This window comes from Chiloscyllium plagiosum, unplaced genomic scaffold (genome assembly GCF_037043375.1).
Source record: "Chiloscyllium plagiosum isolate Xiang-an unplaced genomic scaffold, Cpla_swu_hap1 HiC_scaffold_34, whole genome shotgun sequence".
NCBI lineage: Eukaryota > Metazoa > Chordata > Chondrichthyes > Orectolobiformes > Hemiscylliidae > Chiloscyllium > Chiloscyllium plagiosum.
In genome coordinates this window covers 8,281,645-8,308,141 of record NW_028270172.1, presented here as the reverse complement: position 1 = coordinate 8,308,141, position 26,497 = coordinate 8,281,645, and the positions used below count along the sequence as shown (strand labels likewise).

General features: G+C 42.2%; 1 protein-coding gene across 1 annotated transcript in view; it reads left to right on the top strand.

Annotated features, from left to right (window-relative positions):
* Positions 1-26,497, top strand: part of drosha (drosha ribonuclease III) — a 186,821-nt gene that overhangs the window by 88,267 nt on the left and 72,057 nt on the right. Inside the window, exons 21-25 of the mRNA XM_043719624.2 lie at positions 558-657; positions 3,243-3,345; positions 12,483-12,553; positions 18,976-19,020; positions 26,331-26,488. Coding sequence (XP_043575559.2) covers positions 558-657; positions 3,243-3,345; positions 12,483-12,553; positions 18,976-19,020; positions 26,331-26,488 — 477 coding nt within the window. The remainder of the gene's footprint in view (positions 1-557; positions 658-3,242; positions 3,346-12,482; positions 12,554-18,975; positions 19,021-26,330; positions 26,489-26,497) is intronic.

Sequence of the window (26,497 nt, the reverse complement as noted above, 5' to 3'; positions counted from 1 at the left end):
AGTGGTTCTAACCAACCAGACTTCACTTGCAAAATTAGCACCACAATGTCTGTAATTAGATATGATTTTGCGATTTGACAACAACGCTGAGTAATCCTGCATCTGCAAAGAAATGGAGTTGAGGACTTTCTTGCCTTTTTTTCTGTAATTTTCAATACCCTTATTGATTAAAAATCTGTCTCTCAACCTTGAATATACTTATCGAGGTAGTCTTGATAGCTGTCTGCTGGAAAGAATTCGACAGATTCACTATCCTCTGCGAGAAAGTATTCCTCCTCTTCAATGTTTTAAATATGCTGTCCCTTATTCTGACCTTATGCCCTCTGCCCCTTGACTCTGTGCCCAAGACCCCTCATTCAAGAAATGCTGCAGTCTCCATCAGAAGTGTCAGTGAATAGTGCAACAATTGGAAAGAATGTTAAATATGTGGCATTGCATGCTGCAAATTCCCAGAATGCAAAAGAGACTGCCCATATGATAATAGTGAGTTTATTGGGTATTATTAATGTGTTAAGTATCAATGTCACTTGGTTGAACTTGCTTTTTTCTGCTTTCAGTGTACACTTATACTTTCTGTTTCCAAATCTGGAGGAGGGTGGGTTAGCTACCTACCGCACTGCAATTGTGCAGAACCAACACCTTGCTATGTTGGCCAAGGTCAGTATGATTGAGTTAGACAAGGTCCCTTGTACTGGAGTAGACTTTCTCTGTGGGTCTTTTGGAATGCTTGCTAATGTTATAATTTATTGTATAAATGCTAAACAGTTAATTAGTTTTATTCATTCCAGTGTAAGGGGAGGTGTTGACCTAACGGAATTATTGCCAAACTATTAATCCAAGGACCCAGATAATGTCCTGAGTACTCTGTTTGAATCCTCCCACAGCAGATGCTGTGGTGAATTCCTGCAGTACATCTTAGAGATAGTACACACTGCTGCCACTTAGTGTTGGTGGTGGAGGGACTGAATGTTGAAGGTGAAGGATTGGTTGTCAGTTATGCAGTCTGCTTTGACCTTGAAGGTGTTGAATTTATGATGTGCTATTGCAGCTGCAGTCAATCAGCCAAGTAGGGAATATTCCATTGAGCTCTTGACTTGTGCTCGTACATGGTGGACAGACATTAGGGAGTCAGGAGGTGAGTTACTCACTGTAGAATTCCAAGCTTCTTGTAGCTACATTATTTATATGCTAATCCAGTTCAGTTTCTGGTCAATGGCAAGTTCAGGATGTTAATAGTGAGGGCTTTAGTCTTGGTCATACCATTAAATGTCAAGAGACGATGGTTTGAACCTTTCCTGTTGAATCTGGTCATTACCTGGCACTTCTGTAGCACACCTATTGCTTGCCAATTGAGAGCCCAAGTCTAAATGTCATCCAGATCTTGAGGGTATGGGCTCTGCAGCCAGTGGAATTAGATTCTCTGCATCTATCCTGTGGGCTACCTTAAGTAAAGGTCACTTTTAAAAAGTACAGTCACTGGTGCAAAATTAGAAATACTGCAACCAACATACAGCCCCTTGCAGTACTAGCAGGGCACAGCCAGGTCAGAGGTCTAGTCTTTGGATGAAACAAGAAACCACAGATGGATGAAAAGGATTCAGTGGCTCTCTCTTTAGAAGGAACACAGGAGAGTTGTTCCCGACCATTACCTTACCTGTCATTCACCAGTTAAAATTAAACTATCCACTAATTAATTCATTGCCCTTTGCAGGAACTAGCTGTGTGTCTATTGGTTGCAGTATTTCTAATTTTGCACCAGTGACTGTACTTTTAAAAAGTGCTTAATTGGCTATAAAGCAGCTTGAAAAATTGAGAGGTGCTCAATCCAAGGTCGTTTAGATAAATGATTTGGATGTGAACATAGCAGATATGGTTAGGAAGTTTGCAGACAGCGCCAAAGTTGGAGGTGTAGTGGACAGCAAAGAAGGTTACCTCAGAGTACAATGGCATCTTGATCGGTTGGGCCAATGGGCCAAGAGGTAGCAGATGGAGTTTAATTTAGATAAATGTGAGGTACTGTATTTTGGAAAGGCAAATCAGGACAGGACTTATACACTTAATCGTAAGGTCATGGGGAGTGCTGCAGAACAAAGAGACCTTTGAGCGCAGGTTCACAGCTCCTTGAAAGTGGAGTTGCAGGTAGATAGGATAGTGAAGAAGATGTTTAGTATGTTTTCCTTTGTTGGTCGGTGCATTGTGTATAGGATTGAGAGGTCATGTTCTAGCAGTACAGGACATTGGTTAAGCCACAATTGGAATACTGTGTGCAATTCTGGTCTCCCTGCTGCAGGAAGCATGTTATGAAACTTGTTCAGAAAATGTTTACAAGGATGTTGCCAGGGTTGGAGCGTTTGAGCTATTCGGAGAGGCTGAATAGACTGAGGCTGTTTTCCCTGGAGCATCGACGGCTTGAGGGGTGACCTTATAGAGGTTTATAGAATCATGAAGGCCACGGATAGGGTAAGTAGACAAGGTCTTTTCCCCAGGGTGGGGGAGTGCAAAATCAAAGGGCGTAGGTTTAAGGAGAGTGGAAAAAGATTTAAAAAGGGACATAAGGCAATTTATTTTCATGCAGAGGGTGGAATGGAATGAGCTGCCAAAAGTAGTGTTGGAAACTGATACAATTGCAGCATTTAAAAGGCATCTGGATGGGTATATGAAATGGAAGGGGTTAGAGGGATGTCGGGCAAATGCTGGCAAATGGGATGAGATTTATTTAGGATATCTGGTCAGCATGAATGAGTTGAACTGAAGGGACTGTTTTTTTAGATTACATTACATTACAGTGTGGAAACGGGTCCTTCGGCCCAACAAGTCCACACCGACCCGCCGAAGCGCAACCCACCCACTACATTTACCCCTTAACTAACACTACGGGCAATTTAGCATGGCCAATTCACCTGACCTGCACATCTTTGGACTGTGGGAGGAAACCGGAGCACCCGGAGGAAACCCACGCAGACACTGGGTGAACATGCAAACTCCACACAGTCAGTCGCCTGAGTCGGGAATTGAACCCGGGTCTCTGGCGCTGTGAGGCAGCAGTGCTAACCACTGTGCCATTGTGCCGCCCACCGTGTTTCTGTGCTGTATATCTCTATGACCCATATATCTTTCCCTTTCAGCAGCTGGATTTGTTCTTTGTGATCTCTAGATTGAACATGAACACTCTGTGCACATCATTAACAGATGTGCCTACTGCTTCTGTGTGTATCTGTATTCATTTGTGTTCCTTCCTGCAGAAACTGGAATTGGACCGTTTCATGCTGTACGCCCACGGACCTGATCTCTGCAGGGAATCCGATTTACGTCATGCGATGGCTAATTGTTTTGAAGCTCTGATAGGTAATTGAAAAAGGGTTGTACCAGTGAAAGTTACTGCAGTGTCTGGAGTCCAGGTTAGAGGATGCAATGTGATGGGTGAGGATCCAACTGTGCAAAAAGTTGCCACCCAGGTAAATAGTGCGGTGAGGAAGGCATATGGCGTACTGGCTTTTATTGGTAGAGGAATTGAGTTCCGGAGTCCTGAGGTCATGATGCAGTTGTATAAGACTCTGGTGCGGCCGCATCTGGAATATTGTGTGCAGTTTTGGTCGCCATACTATAGGAAGGATGTGGAGGCACTGGAACGGGTGCAGAGGAGGTTTACCAGGATGTTGCCTGGTATGGAAGGAAGATCGTATGAGGAAAGACTGAGACACTTGGGGCTGTTTTCATTAGAGAAAAGAAGGTTTAGGGGTGACTTGATTGAGGTGTACAAGATGATTAGGGGGTTAGATAGGGTTGACAGTGTGAACCTTTTCCCGCGTATGGAGTCGGGTATTACAAGGGGGCATAGCTTTAAATTAAGGGGGGGTAGATATAGGACTGAAGTTAAGGGTAGGTTCTTCACTCAGCGAGTCGTAAGTTCATGGAATGCCAGTAGCAGTGGTGGACTCTCCCTCTTTATGGGCATTTAAGCGGGCATTGGATAGGTATATGGAGGATAGTGGGTTAGTATAGGTTAGGTGGGCTTTGATCGGCGCAACATCGAGGGCCAAAGGGCCTGTACTGCGCTGTATTCTTCTATGTTCTATGTTCTAAATCCAAACTCTGAGGCAAAAACCTAGACAATAGCAGCAGTAGACCATTCAGCCCTTTGTACCTGTCCCATCATTCAATTTGATCATGGCTTATCATCTAACTCTATGCTTGATTTTGTCCCATACCCTTTGATCCCTTAAACCTAAGAACTATATTGAATTCCATCTTGAAAGCATTCAATATTTTGTCCTCAGTTGCTTTCTTTGTTAGGAAGTTCCACATGCCGACCACTCTCTGGGTGAGGACATTGGTGCTCATCTTTATCTTCAATGGCCTACCCTGTATTCTTAGATTATGACCCCGGTTCTGTACTCCTTGGTCATCAGAAAGTTCCTTCCTGCATTTACCCTGTCCAGTTGTGTTAGAACTTTATGATTGATTTCTAAGTGATTCCTCCCCCCACATCCATTTTCCTAAACTCCAATGGGCATAGTCCAATTCAATCTTTAAATGTCAGTCCTGTCCGGTTCCCAGGGATCTGATGCCTTTCTTATTTCAGAAGATTACTGCAAAGTTTTACTTAGTTTTGTACAGCAGTGCTGAAGCCCTTTGCCTGATGTCACATAGTGTCCAATGTTCCGATATTCAGAGAAGTAATTAAAAACCATTGAAAGTTATTGCTCAGAGATGCAACTATTTCTGAGTGGCACCTGCCTCAGGAGATGAATATTCAGGGATTTAACTTTGAATATCTAGGACAGATTTTCATTTGTTTATTTTAATTACCAAGTGTGAAAAGTTGGAGCAGTGCACTGCAATTCTTTTCAAGCATGTTAAGCCAAAGAGAAGGACTTTTGGACAAAAACAAACTAGCCTTAAAAGTCAACACTAATCAGAAGCATCCTGAAACCACACGTTCAGCCATGAAATCATATTGTTTAGTATCTTCTCAATTTTCATTTCTTGAGTGAAAGATGCTAATTGGTGAGGTTAATCCCTAATATCCATACTTCACACAGGATGATTTTCTTTTGAAAGTTATATTAAATTTTGGTATTTGTTCATTTGGGTTTTAAACTGTTAAACAACTGTCATTGGTTTAGTAATTAACAAGCTTACGATAAATCATCTTTAACTACTCCGATAAAGGTAAATCAAATGAAAAGTGTTGCAAAGTTTGCTTGTTAACTGCTTGCTTGTGTCTTCACTGCAGTTAATTTCCGTACCATTATTTATGAAAGGGTAATAATTTTTTAAATCTGTGGTAAGATGTCATAATTGATATAAATGATACAAAAGCAGTTTTGGGATTGGGAGGAACTATTGGATTTTTACAAATTGATTCCAGCGGTTAACATGCACTAATTGATCTTCTGAAATGATGTGTGCAGAGAACAAGATAATACGTGTGCGTGAAACGAGGTAAACAATTGACTCAGCCATAATTCAGTCTATATTTAAATCCTCACATTCTGTCTTTCCTGTTATATGGTGATTGTTTGCTTTTTAAATGGAGAAGCATAATGGTGTTGTCACGGACTTGTTATCTGGAGGCCCTGATTATTGCTGTGATGATACTGGTTCAAGTTCCCTTGTGAAATTTAAAATTAATTAGTAAATTTGGAATATAAAACTAGTCTCTGGGATGATCACGAAACCATTGTCACTTGTTGTGAGAACCTATATCACACTCCAATGTCCTTTTTAGGGAAGGAAATCTGCTATCATTACACAACCTGGCAAAGATATATTTGGGAGGCGGGGTGGGGTGGGAGTGGTGGTCATGGTGGCATTATGGTAATACAGAGGGTCTGGTTAATCCTCTGGGAACATGGATTCAATTCCTTCCATGGCAGAGAGTAGATTTTGAAATCCAATTAATAAATCTGGAACACAATGTTAGGCTCAATAATGATGACCATGAGAACTATCAGTGAATGCTCTAACTGAATTGTTACAAGGATGACAGGGTTTTGCCTTTCCAGGAAAGGTTGGATAGGCAGGCCTGTGTCATTCAAAGTTTATAAGAATGAGAGGTAAGCTTACCAGAACACACAAGATCCTTAAGGGCTTCGACATGGTGGCTGCTGATAGGATGTTTCCCTTGTGGGAGACGGGGAACTAGGGGGCACTTACTAACAACAATGACATAATACTAATGTCACTGGACAAGGAATCCAGAGACACGGGCGGCACGGTGGCACAGTGGTTAGCACTGCTGCCTCACAGCGCCAGAGACCCGGGTTCAATTCCCGACTCAGGCGACTGACTGTATGGAGTTTGCACATTCTCCCCTTTTCCTCCGGGTGCTCCGGTTTCCTCCCACAGTCCAAAAAAGATGTGCAGGTCAGGTGAATTGGCCATGCGAAATTGCCTGTAGTGTTAGGTAAGAAGGGGTAAATGTAGGGGTGTGGGTGGGTTGCTCTTTGGCGAGTCGGTGTGGACTTGTTGGGCCGAAGGGCCGGTTTCCACACTGTAAGTAATCTAATCTAAAACTGGTTAATGTTCTGGGGACATGATTTCAATTCCCACTGTGATAGATGGTGAAATTGTGGAGTTCAATGAAGTCTGGAATTAGAAGTTAGCCTAATGGCAACCTTTATGAATTTTTGCAGTTACCCAGGCTAACACACAGGTATCACAGGTTCAAATCCAATCAAGGCAGCTGGTGGAATTTAATAAATTATGGATGGGTAATAAATGCTGGCTGGGAGCTACACCCACATCCCACGAAGGAATATTTTTTTAAAACTGGAATCGATGGCTGGTCTTGGTAATGGTCACCATGAAGTTATCATTTGATTGTTGTAAAAACCCATGTAATTCACTAACTCCCTTTCAGCAAAGAAATCTGTTGCCCTAATTTGGTCAGACCTTCATGTGACCCCAGACCCACAGCAATGTGATTGACTCTTAACTGCCCTCTGAAATCACCCACATAAGCCACTCAGTTCTAGGAGAGTTAGTTCTAGGCTGTTTTGTACACTGGCATCCATGTTTTGAATTAGGCAGCAAAAGACTTCGAGATTTATGAGAGTTTTGTTGTAAAAACATAGCAAAAACATCAGTTTCCATCCTTCTTCTGTCCAGAAGCCAACTCCCCACTGGCCCTGTCCTAATCACCCTGCTCAGAGATGTTATGATACACCTCCGGAGCAGATGGGACTTGAACCCACATCTCCTAGCTCAGAGGGACAGCCACTATCTCTGTGCCACACAAGCCCAGATCTTTTCTTCTTAAAAAAACAATTGTAGGTATCTATACTCCTAGTGAGGGGTCATTATTTGGGGATTTATCTATAATGAGGCATTTTTCACTCTTGTTATTTTTAATCAATCTGTCCAGATGCTACGACACACCTTCTGTATAGGTAGGTCTAGAACCGTGTCTCCTGGCTCAGAAGTAGAGACACAACCACTGCAACAAAGGAAGCCTCCAAGTCCAGAGCTTGAAAACTAAGTCCAATGAGCATCATATGTTCTCACTCAATTCTGGAGCTATTCTATTGGAGCTATAAAAGGGTCCACACTTCCAAAACTGGCCTAGGCAGCAAAAACTATAATGCTTAAATACAAAGAACGAATAAAAAGCACTTAAGGAATTTTCAGAAGTAGCAAGGTGAACTTGGTGTCAGGATAAATACTGGGCCAGGGTTTGGAAAAGTATTTGGATCTTCAATGATGTTATGTCAGTCGAAGCACAGACAGCCATTGGTACAAAGCTTCCCCGACATTTCTGTTGAATGATTCCATTTGAGTGAAAGGGAGCTCTGCAAGGAATTGTCCAGCTCAAACAGGTCAAACCTAAGACAGTGCTGTTTCAACATCGTTGTGGAAGATTTCAACTGTAACTCTGCATCGGCAGCTTTCATATTATAAGAGAAATTTGGATTTTCAATAGAAAACATGGGAGAATTGTATTCGGGCTTCAAGTGCACAAGTTGGAGAATTTCTTTTATATTTTTGTTCTTTCTTGTGATATGAGTGATGCTGGTAGTGCCAGCATTTTGTTGCTCGCCCTAATTGCCCTTGGTTTCTTCAACCATTTATGAGATCAGTAGTCACCCATATAGCTGTGGGTCTGCAGTCACAAGTAAGCCAGACCAGGTAAGGATGGCAGATTTCCTTTACTTTAAGGGCATTAATGAACCAGATACATCTTCTAACAATAGCTCTTGAGTTGTTCCGTACATCCAGGTAACCCGGAAGGTGCTATACACGTGCACGTATTTCCTAGGCACCCAATTACAAAGAAAATGTGAACATTCTAATTCAGATAACAATTCGACTTGCTGGATTCTTGTTCAAATTGATGGTACACTGTGCCTTTCTCTTGGGGGATGATGGTTGTTAGCACATAGACTCTTTCTTTAATGATGTAATCAAGTGGTAATTAGAGTTGTTTATTTCAAAAAGAAACCACTTCAACAGATCATTTTGAACTTAATATTGTCAAGAAATGGTCTGCTTCTGAGTAAATGCACTTTGAAGTTGACAAATGTAAAAGAAGGAAGACTTGAATAGGATATTTTGGATGGTGAGGCATCCCATCCGAACCAATATCAGCAGTCTCCACTTTAACCCTTTGAAACTGTTTAAACCTTTGTGGAGCATTAAGTGACTGGAGGTGGGACCCCCACCCCTCAGTCAGTTTGCTCGCAGTTCTCAACAAAACCACAGGGCACGATGATCACTGTGGGCATTACACCTATAACTGGACTCTGCAGCTGGGAGTTCAGGACAAAACCAAGTCCAGGCTGACATTGTGTAGTCATATGAGGGAGGCCTGGGGAAATGGGGCTGGGGGGAGTAGCTGGGAGGATCAGGGAAGGACTGTAATGTGCTTTTTTTTCAATTCATTTGAAATTGCACATCTGTCTGGACAGTGGACTGGATAGAATATGGTTATCATGCACACCTTGGCAACAAAGCTAGCCAACATTCACTGTCAGTACTTGTACATGAGTAATGTAGAATGGATGGGGAGATGCAGGGGACAATTTCTACATAGAGCTGTAGACTGATGTAATGTCTTTAGAGGTTGGAGGGATCCAAAATTATTTTTGAGCTTTTATTAATGGGCAAAAAGAATATTGTAACTATAATTGCCGATCATTTTCACGGTGAAAGATCTTTGCATATCACCATTTGAAAGTCACAACCTGTGAAACATGTGCTCCATACAAATGGGCTTTGGGATTTGGTGCTCATCAGCTAAAGTAGCCCAAGAGACTGCTCCCAACAATTCAGATCTCCTGAGTGTCTGGGCACTTCAGAGATTTTGATTAGCGATGAACTTTGGTGAGCAGGCGCCAATATCTGCTTAAAGAGAGTGCCGCCCCTTATGGTGAACTGTGCTGACTTCTATTGTGTGATGCACTACTGTAATGACTGGCTCAAATCACCTTCACAATCTGCACCGGCATTGGGACCTCTGAGCCTTCCCTGGCCCCTCCTGTCTCGACGCAGAGGTCAAAGAGGGGCAGCCACTGACCCATTTGCCTGATGTCTTTTTATCTTTTTTCTAAGTGCAGCCAGAAAGATCATCTATGTGTTTGAACATGTTATAATCTGCGCAGGAAACTGGAAGTGGAATGTCAGTTTCTAAACTCTCTCTTGTTTGGCTTTCATTTTGATGTAACCTTACTGAAGAGAAACTTCTTAAATATGGTAACAAAGTGTGTAGAAAAGGTGAATTTTAAGCACTGCTTCAACGTACACATTCACCTCAGGACAAGGGGTGAATTCTTAAATAGCTGATGCCCAAGTTTTTTGCTGGATGTTGAGAGTTAGTTAAATGCAGAATACCTGCAAGCAGACTTGGAGGTACTTGTGTATGAAACACAGCATACAGGGGCAACAGGGGGTTATTTCAAGGGGGTTGGAATATAAGAGTAGAGAACATGAGGACTGTAGATGTTAGAGATCAGAGATGAGAGTGTGGTGCTGGAAAAACACAGCAGGTCAGGCAACGTCCAAGGAGTAGGAGAATTGACACTTCAGGCATAAGCCCTTCATTGGGAATGAGGCTTGTGAGCCAAGGGGATAGAGAGATAAATGGGAGGGGGGTGGTGGGCCTGCGGGGTAGGTAGATGAAGGTATGGGTAATGGTGATAGGTCAGAGAGGAGGGTGGAGCAGATGAGTGGTAAGGAAGATTGATAGGTCATTAGGGCGGTGCCAAGTTGGAAGGTTGGATCTGGGGTAAGTTGGAGGGGAGGGGAAATGAAGAAACTGGTAAAATCCACATTAATTCTGTGACCCATCCGCTCCATCCTCCTCTCTGACTTGTCACCATTACCCCCACCTTCATCTACCAATCATACTCTCAGCTCCCATCCCCTCAGTCCTAGCTCCTCCCCCTACCACATTTATCTCTGTACCCCTTTGACTCACAAACCTTTTTCCTGATGAAGGGCTTATGCCCGAAACATCGATTTGTCTGCTCCTTCGCTGCTGCCTGACCTGCTGTGCTTCCCCAGCACCACACACACAATTCAGAACAAAGGGTGCCAGTTTAAAACTGAGATGAGGAAGAATTTCTTCTGAGGGTTGTGTGTGTTCAGAACTCATTGCAACAGAGAGTTGTGAGGCAGAGTCCTTGTATATATTTAAGTTTGGGATAGATATATTCTTAATCATTGGGGGAATCCAGGATTCCAGGGTCAAGAGCAGGAAAGTGGGCATGATCAATGTCATTATCAGCCGTGATCCTATTGAATGACAGAATAGGCTTGAGGGGCCAAACAGCCTGCTACTGTTCCTATTTCCTACAGATTATTGTTGGATCAGGGAAAAATGTTTCCAGATGCATCTTTTTGTTTATCATCTTAAAACAATGTTATGGAGACAGAAACCTCAGACGATCTGGATGCTGTATGACTGTGCCCCAGCACTTGGGGAGTATCTGCAGGGGAGGAGAGGCTAGGGTGGAGTAAATTGTCCTTCAGCAATGTTAAGTATTCCTATTTTAGTTCCACAAAAATAAAGCATTAAGTGGCCACCTTCACATCTGATGATCTTTGTGTAGAGAGTAATTTGAATTGAGTTTACTTTATTGTCACATGTACCGAGGCACAGTGAAAAGCTTTGTCTTGCAGAGTTAAATAGCATAGCTAAGTAAATAATAGGTAAACAGTGGCAAAACAAAAACACAGGTTAGATAAAACATACTTTTAAAAATTACTAATAAACTATGCTATTATGTTTAAAGTGTGTCGAATGGTAGTAGGAAATAGGAAACTTTGATCTGCATGTAGGAGCATGCACAGAGCCGACCGTATCCGGCGTCATCTTGACCCTATTCGTGGGTTTAAAAGTCATCATCTGAGATATCATCACCAGCTGCATTGGGAGACACATTGGGATAAATTACTCATCAGGATAAAATATCCCAGGAGACACTTTTCATCACTCTTTCTATCCTGACTGTCCAAAGACTTCAGGAAGGTTTGAAGAATGATATTCCTTGAAGAGCTGGTGTAATTATCGCAGAAACAAGGGAGTGTGGTGAATTGAGAGAAACGTGCCTTTCAAACCCATAATAATTTTGCAATCCTCACTGGTGCCCATTTAGCATGACCTTGTCCTTTTTGTAACCACTTCTACTCGGACCCAAGGTGCAGAGTTGATTATGTAAGAGCACGCTGGTCTGGACGTGTCCTTGCAAAAGGTGACAGTGAACACAACTGAACACAATTAAAACAGAATTGATATGGTCCTGTTTTCTATACTACCTGATCTTTATATCGGTGACAGCAGACTTTATTGTGGTTCAGAAATGTAATACACTGAACAGTTTGATGCGTAATGTTGAAATGTTGGCTGGTCACGAGTTGGGAAGTTGAAATTTCTTTTGTGAACCCCTTGTATTTTATCCACTCAGTGGAAGTTAATTATGTTGTTGTTTCAGGAAATGGTTTCTGACACCACACCTAACCCTAATAAGACCATGAGAAATAGGAACAGGAGTAGGTGTTCATCTCTCAAGCCTGCTCTGACATTCAGCAGGATCATGGCTGATGCAACGTTCCTTGCTTCTACTTTTCTGACCTTTCCGCCTAAGTCCCCCTGAACTTGTCTTCCACCAGTTTGGATTTAAAATAAAAAATAACTGAAATGACTACTTCACTACTTTGTTATCACAGAGGGTAGGCTGTCAGCAAATACAGGCTCAGCTACATTTCAGGAAACCGTTACTAACCTGAGATTAAAGAGTGTAGAGCAGTTGTGTCCTTGGGGGTGAAGCCCTGTGCAGCAGAATGGAGCTTGTGCTGCCTTTTTATTCAAAATATGAAGGAATTTCTTTCTGAATTTTTCAAAGGGAAAGATTGATTCCTGTTACCATTCAATACATTAATTAGTTTTGGCTATACCAATCTGTAGGCATGCATCCATGTCTGTTCTTTTGAGATTTGCAGTGGTTAACGATCATGTTTGGAACTGTGTGTTTATTTTGCAGGTGCTGTCTACTTGGAAGGTGGCCTTGAAGAAGGCAAGCACTTGTTTGGTCGACTGCTGTTCAATGGCTCGGTAACATATTCAATGTCCTTTTCCGCACTGTGCTCACTTACCAGCTGTAGCCTAATTTCCCAAAATCTTTGTGCGAATGTTCAGGGGTTTTTTTTGGTGCAAATAGTTTATAAAAAAAGGATTTTCGACTTCCTTCTCAGTCTCTCTCGCCTCATCCACCCCTCTCCAAAAGGTGAGGTTAAAGAACAAACTAGTGCATTAATTGGCAGAGGTTTTCTGTAGAATTCATTACATTTTTTTTTAATTTCACTCATTGGACATGGCTGTCTGGGCTGCATTATTGCCCAACCCTATTTGTCCTTGAGTAGGTAGTGGTGTCTTCTTGAATCACTACAATTTATGTCTTATAGGTTGACCTACAGTGCCCTTAGGGAGAGGATTTCAGGATTTTAACTCAGTGACAGTGAAACAACAGTGATATATTTCCATCTCAGGATGGTGACTGGCTTGGAGGGGAACTTGCAGGGGGTGGTGTCCCCATGTATCTGCTGCCCTTGTTCTTCTAGATGGAAGTGATCATGGGTTTAGAAAGTACTGATAAACGACCTTTCAATTTCTGAAATACATCTTGTAGATAGTACAAAGTATCAGTGGTGGAAGAAATGGATATTTGTAGATGTGCCAATAAGCAATGCAGAGCAAGCTAAAGCAAAGGTCAGTCGAATTCTTACTGTGTCTACTGTAATGGCCCATTCTGTTTAACCCGTACTTTGTTTGTTTGTTTGTTGGATGATTGTCAGTGATAAGGGCAGCATTTCTTGTCCATCCCACTTTCTTGGACTGCTTCGGTCGATTTGGTGTCAGAGCTCTACAGCGCTATAAAGGGAGGGTGTTCCAGAGTTGTGACCCAGTGATTATGAAAGAATGACAATATAGTGCTAAGTCAGGATGTGAAAGAACGCAGTGTTCCCATATGTAAGTTGCCCATGTCCTTCTAGACGGTAGAGGTCACAGTTTTGGGAAGTGCTGTCAAAGGAATCTTGTCAAGTTGCCAGCAGTTTGTTTGGTTGACTGAACTCGTCATCTTTAATTCTGTTCATCAATCAGGATTTCTTGCTGTGAAATTTCATATTTAACCACTGCACTTTTTAATGGATGAAAGGGTGATAGAGCATTTAAATGAGACAAAGCAAGTGGGCATGGTTGATTGTGTTTTTTTTCATCACTTTTCATCCACCGGCTATATAGTGTTCTGGAATATTTCTGAAAGTAACATATTTATTGGAGATTAAAAATAAGAAATTGGCAATCCGACAATTGCTGTTCTTGCCATGTACCTTGGCTAATTAATCTGTACAATTGTGGTGCATCACAGTTTTGAGAGGGCTGGTTGCAGCTCTGTGTATTTCGATTGCTCATACTGAACTTTAAACTTTTCCTCACTCTTTCTGTCCACAGCTCCGAATCAGGTGCCAATTTTTAATTATACAGCACAGGAGGAGGCCATTCAGCATATCATTCCTGTACTGTCTCTTTGAAATCAGTATCTAATTAGTCCCAATCCCGCTCCTTGTCCCTGTACTTATTAACTCGATAGCCACGCAAAACCTTTACAGTATAGCAACTAGTGGAACTTAATTTCAATCCATACATAATTTCCATCAATTAATAAAATGTTGCAACTGAAACCTGGTTTCAGGAACCGAAGAAGAATCGTATCAAACTCAAAATATTAACTCTGTTTCTCTCTCCATAGATGCAGCCAGACCTGCTGAGTTTCTCCAACATTCTCTGTGCTTGTTTCAGTAACTTTAAGTCTGAAGTCATTATTGATTGTTGTAAACTAATTGTTGGGTTGTTAATGTCCTTCAGGGAAGGAAATCTGCCATCCTTACCTGGTCTGGCTCACATGTGACTCCTGTCCCAGAGCAATATGGCTGACTTTTAACAGCCTCATAAGCCACTTTGGTGGGGAAGCTGGGGTTTGGGTGAAATTTACTGGGCTTGCCACAGCCCTTTTTGGGGTGGGGGGAGAGATGAATTAATGTGTTCTCTCTCTGTAAGTGTACCTTCTATACAATGGGAGCCTCTCTAACTCCCTGTTGAACATGAGAGTGGCAGGGTACCCCAGACCAGTCAGCTATTCTCAGGTAAAGAGCTGTTGAACATCCACAGTGCTCTGCTTTCATTCCAGGGACCTGGTTTTATAAGCTCGCCAGTAAATAATCTGTTTGTGATTTTGGGAGAAACCCTTTCTCATACACATGAAACTTGCTAACTCTGAAAGTAGATGATGGCATGTTTTGGTTTTGGAGAAAGCCTGATAAAGACATGAGAGAGAAAGGAAGAGAGGATATGTTGCCAGGCTAAAATAAAGTTGAGTCACAGGGATGGTGTGGCAACACTGGCATTTAAAGACAGATGGGATTGGTTAGGAATATATTCACTGGAATGTAAAAGAATGAGCGGAGATCTGATAGAAATCTATAAAATTCTAACTGGACTAGACAGGGTTAGTACAAAAAGAATGTTCTTGACAACCAGGGAGCCATGAACCAGGGGTCACAGTTTCAGAATATCGGGGTGGGCCATTTAGGACTGAGATTAGGAGCATTTTCTTCATCTGCAGAGTGAGGAGCCTGTAGAATTCTCTCTCACAGAAAGTGGTTGAGGCCAAAACATTGAATGCTTTCAAGAAGTTAGATATTGTTCTTAGGACTAAAGGGATCAGAGGGTATGGGGAGAAAGCAGGAACAGGATGACCAACTGTGATCGTATTGACTGGCGCTGAAAGCCCGAAGGGTCAAATGGCCTATTACTGCTCCTATTTCCTATGTTTCTGTGACAGGAAGTTTCAGATTATAAACTGGAATAATCACCACTTGGGCCAGTGGCCTATTCTATGCCTCAGAATGCATACAAGACAAATTTCATTGAATGTCTCCTTGGATGTGTGGTTGCAGTTACAGGGATTGACTGGAACTTCTGGGATTGTTCTTCAAGCATAGAGTCATAGAGATGTACAACATGGAAACAGACCCTTCAGTCCAACCCGTCCATGCCGACCAGATATCCCAACCCAATCTAGTCCCATCTGCCATCACCCAGCCCATATCCCTCCAAACCCTTCCTATTCATATACCCATCAAATGCCTTTTAAATGCTGTAATTGTACCAGCCTCCACACTTCCTCTGGCAGCTCATTCCATACACGTACCACCCTCTGTGTGAAAAAGTTGCCCCTTAGGTCTCTTTTATATCTTTCCCCTCTCACCCTAAACCGATGCCCTCTAGTTCTGGACTCCCCGACCCAGGGAAAAAACTTTGTCTATTTATCCTATCCATGCCCCACATGATTTTGTAAACCTCTGTAAGGTCACCTCTCAGCCTCCAGGGAAAACAGCCCCAGCCTGTTCGGCCTCTCCCAGTAGCTCAAAGCCTTCAACCCTGGCAACATCCTTGTAAACCTTTTCTGAGCCCTTCAAGTTTCACAACATCTTTCTGATAGGAAGGAGACCAGAATTGCACACAATATTCCAACAATGGCCTAACCAATGTCCTGTGCAGCCGCAACATGACCTCCCAACTCCTGTACTCAATACTCTGACCAATAAAAGAAAGCATACCAAATGCCGCCTTCACTATCCTATCTACCTGCGACTCTACTTTCAAAGAGCTATGAGCCTGCACTCCAAGGTCTCTTTGTTCAACAACACTCCCAAGGACCTTAGCAAGACTTATACACTTAATGGTAAGAATTGCTTTGCCAAAATGAAGCACCTCACATTTATCTGAATTAAACTCCATCTGCCACTTCTCAGCCCATTGGCCCATCTGATCAAGATCCTGTTGTAATCTGAGGTAACCTTATTCGCTGTCCCCTACTCCTCCAATTTTGGTGTCATCTGCAAGCTTACTAACTGCACCTTTTATGCTTACATACGAATTATTTATGAAAATGACAAAAAGTAGAGGACCCAGAACTGATCCTTGTGTCACTCCATTGGTCACAAGGCTCCAGTCTGAAAAACAACCCTCCATCACCACCCTGTCTTCTACCTTTGAGCCAGTTCTGTATCCAAATGGCGAGTTCTCCCTGTATTCTGTGAGATCTAACCTTGCTAACCAGTGTCCCATGGGGAACCTTGTCGAACGCCTTACTGAAGTCCATATAGATCACATCTACCGCTCTGCCCTCTTCAATCCTCTTTGTTACTTCCTCAAAAATCTCAATCAACCCACGCACCAAGCCATGTTGACTATCCCGAATCAGTCCTTGCCTTTCCAAATACATGTATATCTTGTCCCTCAAGATTCCCTCCAACAACTTGCCCACCACTGAGGTCGGGCTCACTGGCCTATAGTTCCCTGGCTTGTCCTTACCACCCTTCTTAAACAGTGGCACCACGTTAGTTAATCTCCATTCTTCCGGCACCTCACCTGTGACTATCGATGATACAAATATCTCAGCAAGAGGCCCAGCAGTCATTTGTCTAGCTTCCCACAGAGTTCAAGGGTACACCTGATCAGGTCCTGGGGATTTATCCCACTTTCACCCGTTTCAACACATCCAGCACTTCCTCCTCTGGAAATTTTGCAAGATGTCACCATGAATTTCCTTACAGTCTATATCTTCCAAATCCTTTTCCACAGTAAATACTGATGCAAAATACTCGTTTAGTATCTCCCCCATTTTCTACGGCTCCACACACAGGCCACCTTGCTGATCTTTGAGGGGCCCTATTCTCACCCTAGTTACCCTTTTGTCCTTAATGTATTTGTAAAAACCCTTTGGATTCTCCTTAATTCTATTTGCAAAATTCTCACGTTTGCTTAATTCTCATGTCCCCTTTTTGTCCTTCTGATTTCCCCCTTAAGTATACTCCTACTGCCTTTATACTCTTCTAAGGATTCACTCGATCTATCCTGTCTGTACCTGACATATGCTTCCTTCTTTTTCTTAACCAAACCCTCAATTTCTTTAGTCATCCAGCATTCCCTATACCTACTAGCCTTCCCTTTCACCGTGACAGGAATATACTTTCTCTGGATTCTTGCTATCTCATTTCCAAAGGCTTCCCATTTTCCAGCCGTCCCTTTACCTGCGAACATCTGTCCCCAATCAGCTTTTGAAAGTTCTTACCTGATCCCATCAAAATTGGCCTTTCTCCAATTTAGAACTTCAACTTTTAGATCTGGTCTATCCTTTTCCATCACTATTTTAAAACGAATAGAATTACGGTCGCTGGCCCCAAAGTGCTCCCCCACTGACACCTCAGTCACCTGCCCTGCCTTATTTCCCAAGAGTAGGTCAAGTTTTGAACCTTCTCTAGTAGGTACATCCACATACTGAATCAGAAAATTTTCTTGTACACACTTAACAAATTCCTCTCCATCTAAACCTTTAACACTATGGCAGTCCCAGTCTATGTTTGGAAAGTTAAAATCCCCTACCATAACTACCCTATTATTCTTACAGATAGCTGAGATCTCTTTACAAGTTTGTTTCTCAATTTCCCTCTGACTATTGAGGGGTCTATAAAACAATCTCAATAAGGTGATCATCCCTTTCTTATTTCCCAGTTCCACCCAAATAACTTCCCTGGATGTATTTCTGGGAATATCCTCCCTCAGCACAGCTGTAATGCTATCCCTTATCAAAAACACCACTCCCCCTCCTCTCTTGCCTCCCTTTCTACAAATGCCCCTGTAGCATTTGTATCCTGGAACATTAAGCTGCCAGTTTTGCCCATCTTTGAGCCATGTTTCTGTAATTGCTATAATATCCCAGTCCCATGTGAAAGAAATATCTAAAGGCAGGAAAGCTTGATATTGACTAAATGGTTTCCAGTGGCTGATAACCGTACAATCGAAGGGCACAGACTAGTGATTGGCAATACAACCAGGGGCGACATAGGGAAAAGCATTTTTATTTTCATGTGCTGAGGGTTTGGAATACACTGGATTTAAACTAGTGAGTACATGTTGAACAGTTGACTTCAAAAGAGAATTGGATGAAAATTGGTAGAGGAAAATATTGCACGGAATCTTGTGAAAGAACAATGGAGGAGGGAGGGGAGTAGGACTAACTGGATTACTCTTCAACAGGACTGGCACCAACTCGGTGGGTTTGATGGCTGCCTCCTGTGCTGTACTACTTTATGAATCTATGAAATTCTCTCAAACTCACTTGAAACCATGAGCAAGTTACTGCTGTTTTCCCTGGAGTTACCATTGGGACATTTCCATCATGTCAATTGTTTTGAGCTGACATATTAACTTCTCTGCTAATCAATGTTCTGCAGATGGTTCAGTTCTGATTCTATATTCCATTCCATGTCGCATTTTATTCCAACATTATTGAATTTGAATTGGTGTGTCAACATTAAAAATAGTGGTCATTTCTTGCGTTGTGATGTTACTATATAGTACGGTGACCTTTGTGTCTTCCAGAATACTAACCATTTGCATTTCTTACACAGGATCTGCGGGATGTATGGCTTAATTATCCACTTCATCCTTTACAAGTAAGATTTAGTTCTGATAATTCTTTAGTCTGAGTCTAAGAAAATGGGGGCATGTTTAGGCCACTTGGCCCCTCTAACCTGTTCCACTATTCAAGCTGTTTTCTTAATCAACATGCTCAGAAATTTAACTGTAATGATTTCCATCCCCTCTTTTACTTCTTCAGTCTCTCCCATTCTTTTGCACTCTGGTTTTGACCTGTGCAGAATCTTACCTTTATTTGTGAAGCTGTATCAACTGCTGGGTGAACCTGAATCTGAGCAGAACCCGAACACAATCAAACCATCTCCTTGATCTCGGTGCTCTAGACTGAAACACCTGAGAGCATGTGGGACTGAAACACTGGACCATGGGGGACTCTGAAACCAGGCTCCCCAGCTCAGAGGCAGGGACAATGCCACTTTACTACAGAACCCTTTTTCCCCACCATTCAGGAAGATCATCACTGATCACTTGCTTGTTAGACTGAACATTTGACGTTAAGCTATCTGACTAATTAATATCTGATGCATATTCTGCTGCATAGTTTGTGCGTCTGATTTATAATTGGTTTGCTTTTCTGTCAATTGGACTGAATTTCCATGGACTACATAATTGGTTGAATCCTAAATAAGAACTGACAGCAGTCAGTGTACTGGTGAATGTATAGTGTATATTGGAGGGACTTACTATGTAATAATGAGTGTGTAACGTGTCCTGGAGCGGTTCACTGTGTACTGGTGAATATTTAGTGTATACTGGAGGGGATTACAGTGTACAGTGTGTGCACTCAGAGGTCAGTACACAGTGAACAGTACCGAATATGTCGTGAGCATGCCAGTATTGCTGTTCTAAAACTGGTTCAGTTTTAGGTGAACAATACTGGCATGCTTGGTGACATGTGAATTCACAGAATTGTTATGGTGCAGAATAAGGCCATTCTGCCCATTGTCTACACTGGCCCTCCAGATAAGGCAGGTAATTTAGTGCCATTCTCCTGCCCTGTACCAATATCCCTGCATGAAACATTGAGAGGGAGTCATTGACATGTGACATTGCTGCAGTACAACAAACATTTCAGGAAAAGCCTGCAGATATTGGATACCTGAAAAAAAATGGAAGACACTGCTATAGTTCCTGCGGCTAAAGAGATCAATGGATATGTGGAGAAAGCAGGACCAAGGTGCTGAGTTGGATCAGCTTTGATCAGATTGACAGGTGGAGCAGACTCCAAGGACCAAGTGGCCTATACTGTTCCTATTTCCTGTGTTTCTATTAAATACTCGGCCTTCCTCTGTCCTAGTGAAAATGGTTATTAAGCTGAAGCAGTAAAACACTTTCTCTGTTCCCTTCTGTCTCTTCACCATTCTCTGTCTTTCTCTCTTTCTCCCCCTCCATAGATCTTGCCTGATTTGATGCGCATTTCCACCAGTTATTTTTCATGAGGAAAACACACTGTCGGTCATATCTCTGTGCAGATATTGTTGGTCACTGTTGGATAACTTCTTGCTCCAATAAGAGGGAGCACAGCTATGACTTTCAAAGGATGGTTTACTGCAGGTGATAGCAAAAAGGGGCCTCCAGAACTAATGGTTTTTTTTGTTTCTTGGGCAACAAAAGACTCCTGATGTTAGTCAATCTGAGGGGAAGGAAAATAGTCACTATTTTAAGTGTATCCTGTCATCAGTGTTTGTGCGAATAGGATTAAGAGTGGAATCTATAATTATGTTGCACAGGTGGAGAGACTGGGAAAGAAAATTGAATAGGTTGAAATCTTGAATATATTTTCTGCTTCTTTTGAGCATATAAGGGTTGTTTGTTTTTTCATTTGCATCGCTTCCCCTTGCAGAGAGCACTCTGAATTCTCAATGGACTGTTTCTCATTTGCTTCAGCTGCAGTAAGCCCTAGTTACTCGCTGTTGCTTCTGTCAGGGCCACATGCTGTATTATGTCACTTACAAGGGAAGTAACAAGCCCAAAAGATCCTCAGATCTTTCCTGGATTCCTACTTTAAATCCAGCGATGATGTTCCAGAACACAGCGGGAAATAGCAGAGATCCCTGATCATGCTGGGCCGCTGCTTTCTCGGTGATTTTCCAGGCAGTCTAAAGAATTAATGGTTGTCTCTACTCAGCCCAGACAGAACTTCAATGGGTGACCTTGAGGGAGAAGAGGGCTTGGTAAAGTCAGAGCTGCTGCTGCATCTCCAACCTTAAGCTCAAGATTTGATTCTGGTCTGGAGGCCAGGATGTCAAGCAAGATGATTTAAGATGTAGCAGCAGTGGCAGACCATTCAGCCCTTCAAGTCTGCTCTGCCATTCAGTGAGATCTTGGCTGACTGACTGCTCGCCTGCACTTTCCCATCACGCTATACTGGCCTTGAATATATCATCAGTATATTAACATCTTGTTTGACCCCCTGGCCTCCAGATGGGTGATAGTGGATCTAAAATTAAAACAGCAAGTGCTCAAGAAACTGTGGACAGAGAAACAGACTTAACATGTTGATGACTTCCTCAGAAGAATTTGTTCTGAGTAAGAGACATATCAGACTCAAAATGTGAACTCTGTCCCTCTCTGCACAGGTACTGCCAGACCTGCTAGGCTTCTCCAGCACTTGCTGTTTCTATGTTAGATCCCCAGTTACGATAGTGGACCTTATTATAGTGACAGGACGTGCATATAGTTGGTGAGAAACCCAGGAAATTTCTCTGTCAAACCTCCCCCACCCCACTCACCCACCCCCATTTCCTCCACCCACTTAAAAAAGCTGGTCATCATTTCTGGGCACAGACCCTTCCAGCACTTGTTAATGGCCTTTCACTGTTCCCTCCAGTACAGGCAGCTGAGCTGATTTGAAGGTTAGGGGATGATTTAGCTGTTAAAGACATTTTTAAAAATTATTCATTTGTGGAATATCGGTGTTACTAGCCGGGCCAGCATTAATTGTCCATCCTTAGTCGCCCTTGAGATGATGAGCTGCCCTCTTGAACCGCTGCAGTCCATCTGCTGTACATTAGGGAGGGAATTCCAGGATTTTGACCCAGTGACATTGAAAGAACAACTTTATATTTCCAAGTAGGAAGGTAAGTGGCTTGAAGGGGAACTTGAAGGTGATGGTGTTCCCATGTATCTGCTGCCTTGTCCTTCTAAATGGAAGTGGTTGTGGATTTGGAAGGCTGAGGATCTTTGGTGAATTTCTGCAGAGCGTTTTGTAGATATTACAAATTGCTGCTATCGAGTGTCCGTGGTGGCGGGAGTGGATGCTGGTGTTTGTAGTGCCAGTCAAGCGGACTATTTTGTCTGAGATGGTGTCAAGCTTCTTGAGTATTGTTGGAACTGCACTTATCCAGTCCAGTGGGGAATATTCCATCACGGTCCTGACTTATGCCTTGTAGACTTTGGGGTGTCTGGAGGTTGTTATCTACTGCATTATTCCTAGCCTCTGACCTGCTCTTGTAGCTACTGTCTGTGAAAGAATTTGATGGGGTGAGACGAGAGATTTTTATCCCCCAATGCTTGGGCAATCCAGAGCATGTGCCTATAATCTCAAAACCTTGGTCAGGCTGTGCAGGAGAGAAGTTGGAGAAAATCTTTTGGGATAAGATTGCTGGATGTATGGAAGCCTGTCCCACCATAAGATCTGGAGGTGCTACTGCTTATCTTTCAATGTTAATCTGGATTGTTCAATTTCTGTTGGACAGGGGTATCAAGCCAAGACACATGGATGGAGGTAGGGTTTGGATCAGCCATAGCTATCGGTCACTGAATGGTGGGGCAGGCTCAATGGGCTGAACGGCCTGTCCTATTCCATTGGGCATATTGTGTGTCATTTCCAACGTGTGATTCGCTCTGAGCTGGTGAAAGTTAGCTAGATGACAATTTAAAAACCTCAGAAATACCAGCAGCTGGAGACTATTCAGCTTCTTTAGCTGCTCTGATATTTGGTACGATCATGGCTGATTTGATTATGGCCTCAACTCCACTTTCTTGTCTACCCCCCATAACTCTGTACTGTCTTGTCAATCAAAAATGTATGCAACCCGGCCTTAAGTAAACCCAACCTCCTCTGGTCTCTGCAGAAGAGAATTCAACAGACGAACAACCCACTGAGCAAAGTAAAATTCTTCATCTTAAATGGAATGTTAGACTGGTTGTTAACTTTAAATCTGAGATTTTGTTAAGCAAAAATATTATGGGCTAAAGGCAGGTATATGGAGTAAGGCCACAAATCAGCTATGATCTTGTTGAATGGTGGAACAGGCTCGAGGGGCTGAATGTTCTACTCCTGTTCCTATAACCTGTAATTTTTGGAATAGTTCTGCTGCAGAGAGGAATGACCTCTCAGCAAATCGCTGTCAATCTTCTAAATGCTAATGCATAGACACCCAACTTCGTTCACCTTTCCTTATAAGATAACACTTTCATTTCAGAAATAATTGTGACCTTTCTGTGAAATTTCACCTGACAGTTACATATTTTCTAACATAAGGAGAGCAAAGCTGGATACCGATATCCAGATGTTGCCTGTTGACAATGCTGAGAGGACGATTCCATTCTTGGGCGAATCTAGAAGTAGGGCACAGTTCTCCCATCTTAGAATCTGAGAGAATCCTTTTCTTTCAATGGTTGTCAATTTTTGGAATTCTCTTGCTCAGAACGCAGTGAAATCTGAGATTTTTCAATACATTCATGGCCAAGCTAGGCAGATGTTTGATCATTAAGGGAGTTGAGGGTTATGTGGGACAGTGGGGTTGAAAGCATAACCACATCAGCTGTGCTTTTATTGAAGAGTGGAGCCTACTTTTGAATGGTCTATCCCTATTCTTATTTCACAAATTTGCATTAATTTTGCTGCTCAAATCTTCTAAAATCTAGTGAATGGCGGCCCATTCTACTCAGGTGAAACCTTAGTCGGTGGGGTAGCTCACAAATTGCATAGCAGAGTGGTCTAGTCTTTATGATGCTTCCTGCTCTTGTCAGCAGAAGTGGGAGGATGTTTTGCCCATCTGCTCCTTGTCTTCTGCTATGTGTGCCATGGCCACAATGGGTTCAATGTTCTTCATACCAGCTCCAGTTCATTTTTAAAAAAAAAGGTCTCCTATCCAAGCAATGTACGTTTCTACCTTTTTCATATTTTATTCTAATCACATCACTGCCCCTTCGGATTCTCTGTTCAGATCATGAATTTTCATTGCAGCATCTGAGAGGAGTTTCTGAGCTGACACAGTGTCCTGAACAAAATTAACATGCGGAATTTGAAAGACAGGATCAGTGAAGCGTCCCAGGTTAATGACTATGTCCACAGATGTTAATTCAACTCCCAGGCACATACATACATTCCTGGGCTTGGTAGTCCCTTTAAATGACTTACCCAGCCCCTTACCAACAAAATAGTAAAGAAAAGAATTGATTGCAATTAGACTGAAGATATAATGAAAGGTTTCAGAGTTAATTGGCATTCTGTTTTCAGCAGTTTAATTTTTGAAAGTGACTATAATGCAAGCTAAATTTTATTCTATCTGGAAGATTCAGCTTTAAAAGTAGGAAACTGTATTTTCTAGGTCTTATACTTTACTGTTTGTCATGTTGATGAGAATTGCTGTCTGAACGGTGGCTGTATTTCCCCATGTGCTGCAGATGATAGATAATTTGTAAAGATCCTTATGTTGGTCTGTCATACTGAATGAGCTTTGCATATATATTGCATTTTGAATTTGTATTTCAAGTACCTTTTGCAGCTCATTCCAAACGCAGAACATTAACCATATAGTTCTGACTGATTGCCAAAGCAGATGGTAGCTGTCTGATTAAATCCCACTTTTTGAGGAAATGTTTACAGCATTCCAGTGTGCTCTTCGTTTCTCTCTGCTCAGCTTGCACAATGCTCTGACGCTAGTCCCTGTATTTATTCTTCCAAGAGCAAGTCACGGTTGAACATTCACAGTGCTGCCTCTTTCATGTCCCTATTAGAAAGAGTGAAATGAATTTCACCTTGATCTGGTTCAGTGGTCTTCATAGCACTTGTGACTCAGTTTATTGACAGTTTAGCATGTTTCTTTCATTGGGGAGAGTGACCAGGTTTTGTGGAGCCTTTAATTTATGTTGTCCATTTAGAGAGAGTTAAGGCCTCTGTCTAACTGTTAGAAACTCCTGAATAGCAAATGAAACTGCACAAAATACCCTCAGTTTAAGGAAAAATAAAATAAAACAAAGAACTTGGAACCTGGAAATTTGGAACAAAAACCGCATTTGCTGGAGAAATTCACCAGGTCTGGCAGTATCTGTGGAGAGAGAAAGAAATGGAGTTAACATTTGAGATCCAGTGACCCTTCTTCAGAACTGGATCTGAAATGTTAACTCTGTTTCTTTTTCTCCACAGATGCTGCTACACCACTGAGTTTCTCCAGCAATTTCTGTATTTGTGTCAGCTTGAGGTGTTATTTTCATTGCAATGTCATTGTCACTGCTCCTTGAAGACCGTGTTAAATAACGCAACATATCAAAATCACTGCTTCGTGGATAGCAGCCACCTCTTTTTGTGAGTCACAGTGTGATTGATGAAAGTTGATGTTTATTCAGAGAATATTTGCTTTGCTGATTTGTAAACACTATTCCAGTATGTCAGTTGTGAACAAAAAGATGCTTTGTGTATGTCAGGAATGTTACAGCATTAGTAGGTAGTTGGTCAACGATGAAGCCAGAGCCAGTCTTTGCTCAAATTGAATCTATTCACTGTATAAAACATTTTAAGTATGTACCTCCTAACTCAACTGCCCTGTGCCAGTAATTTTCTCTTTGTATGTGCTCAAGTAACAACTTAGTAAGTGCCCGCCACTTGCCTTTGGTTAACCATAGCTGATGTATAATTCAAAAAGATACATCCCCGTATTCTAGGTTTTCTGATTGCATTAATCTCAGGAATGACTGATGAATGTGGAGATTTTGAACCAATTTTAACTATCTCTCTCTCTGGGGTCCTCGGCAAAATGATTGGGTATCGTTTCAGGAGCGATGCCACGTTTGATATCATAATGGGCTAAAAATTAGTGAAGCCTATGATGCATGAGATCTGACTACTTGTACCCCTGTGTGAACCATAGCTCAGTTGCTAGCACTGTCACCTCTACATCACAAGGTTTTAGATTGAAGTCCTACTCCAGGGCATGAGCATAAGAGTGAGTCTGCACTGCAGTGCAGTACTGAGCAAGGGCTGTATGGTCAGAGGTTTTCTTTTTGGATGGGATGTTCACCTGTTGAAAATATTTGTTGGATCTGTTTTGTGCAATTTATGATAAAATATTAAAACCCTAAATGTTACCTCTTTTATCAGCTACAGGAATCAAATACAGACAGGCCTCTCATTGCCACTTCTCCTGTTCTAAAGAAGCTGACTGATTTTGAAGAAACAATTGGAGTGAATTTTATTCACATACGTCTTCTGGCTCGAGCCTTCACTTTACGAACCGTTGGATTTAATCATCTAACACTGTGAGTCAC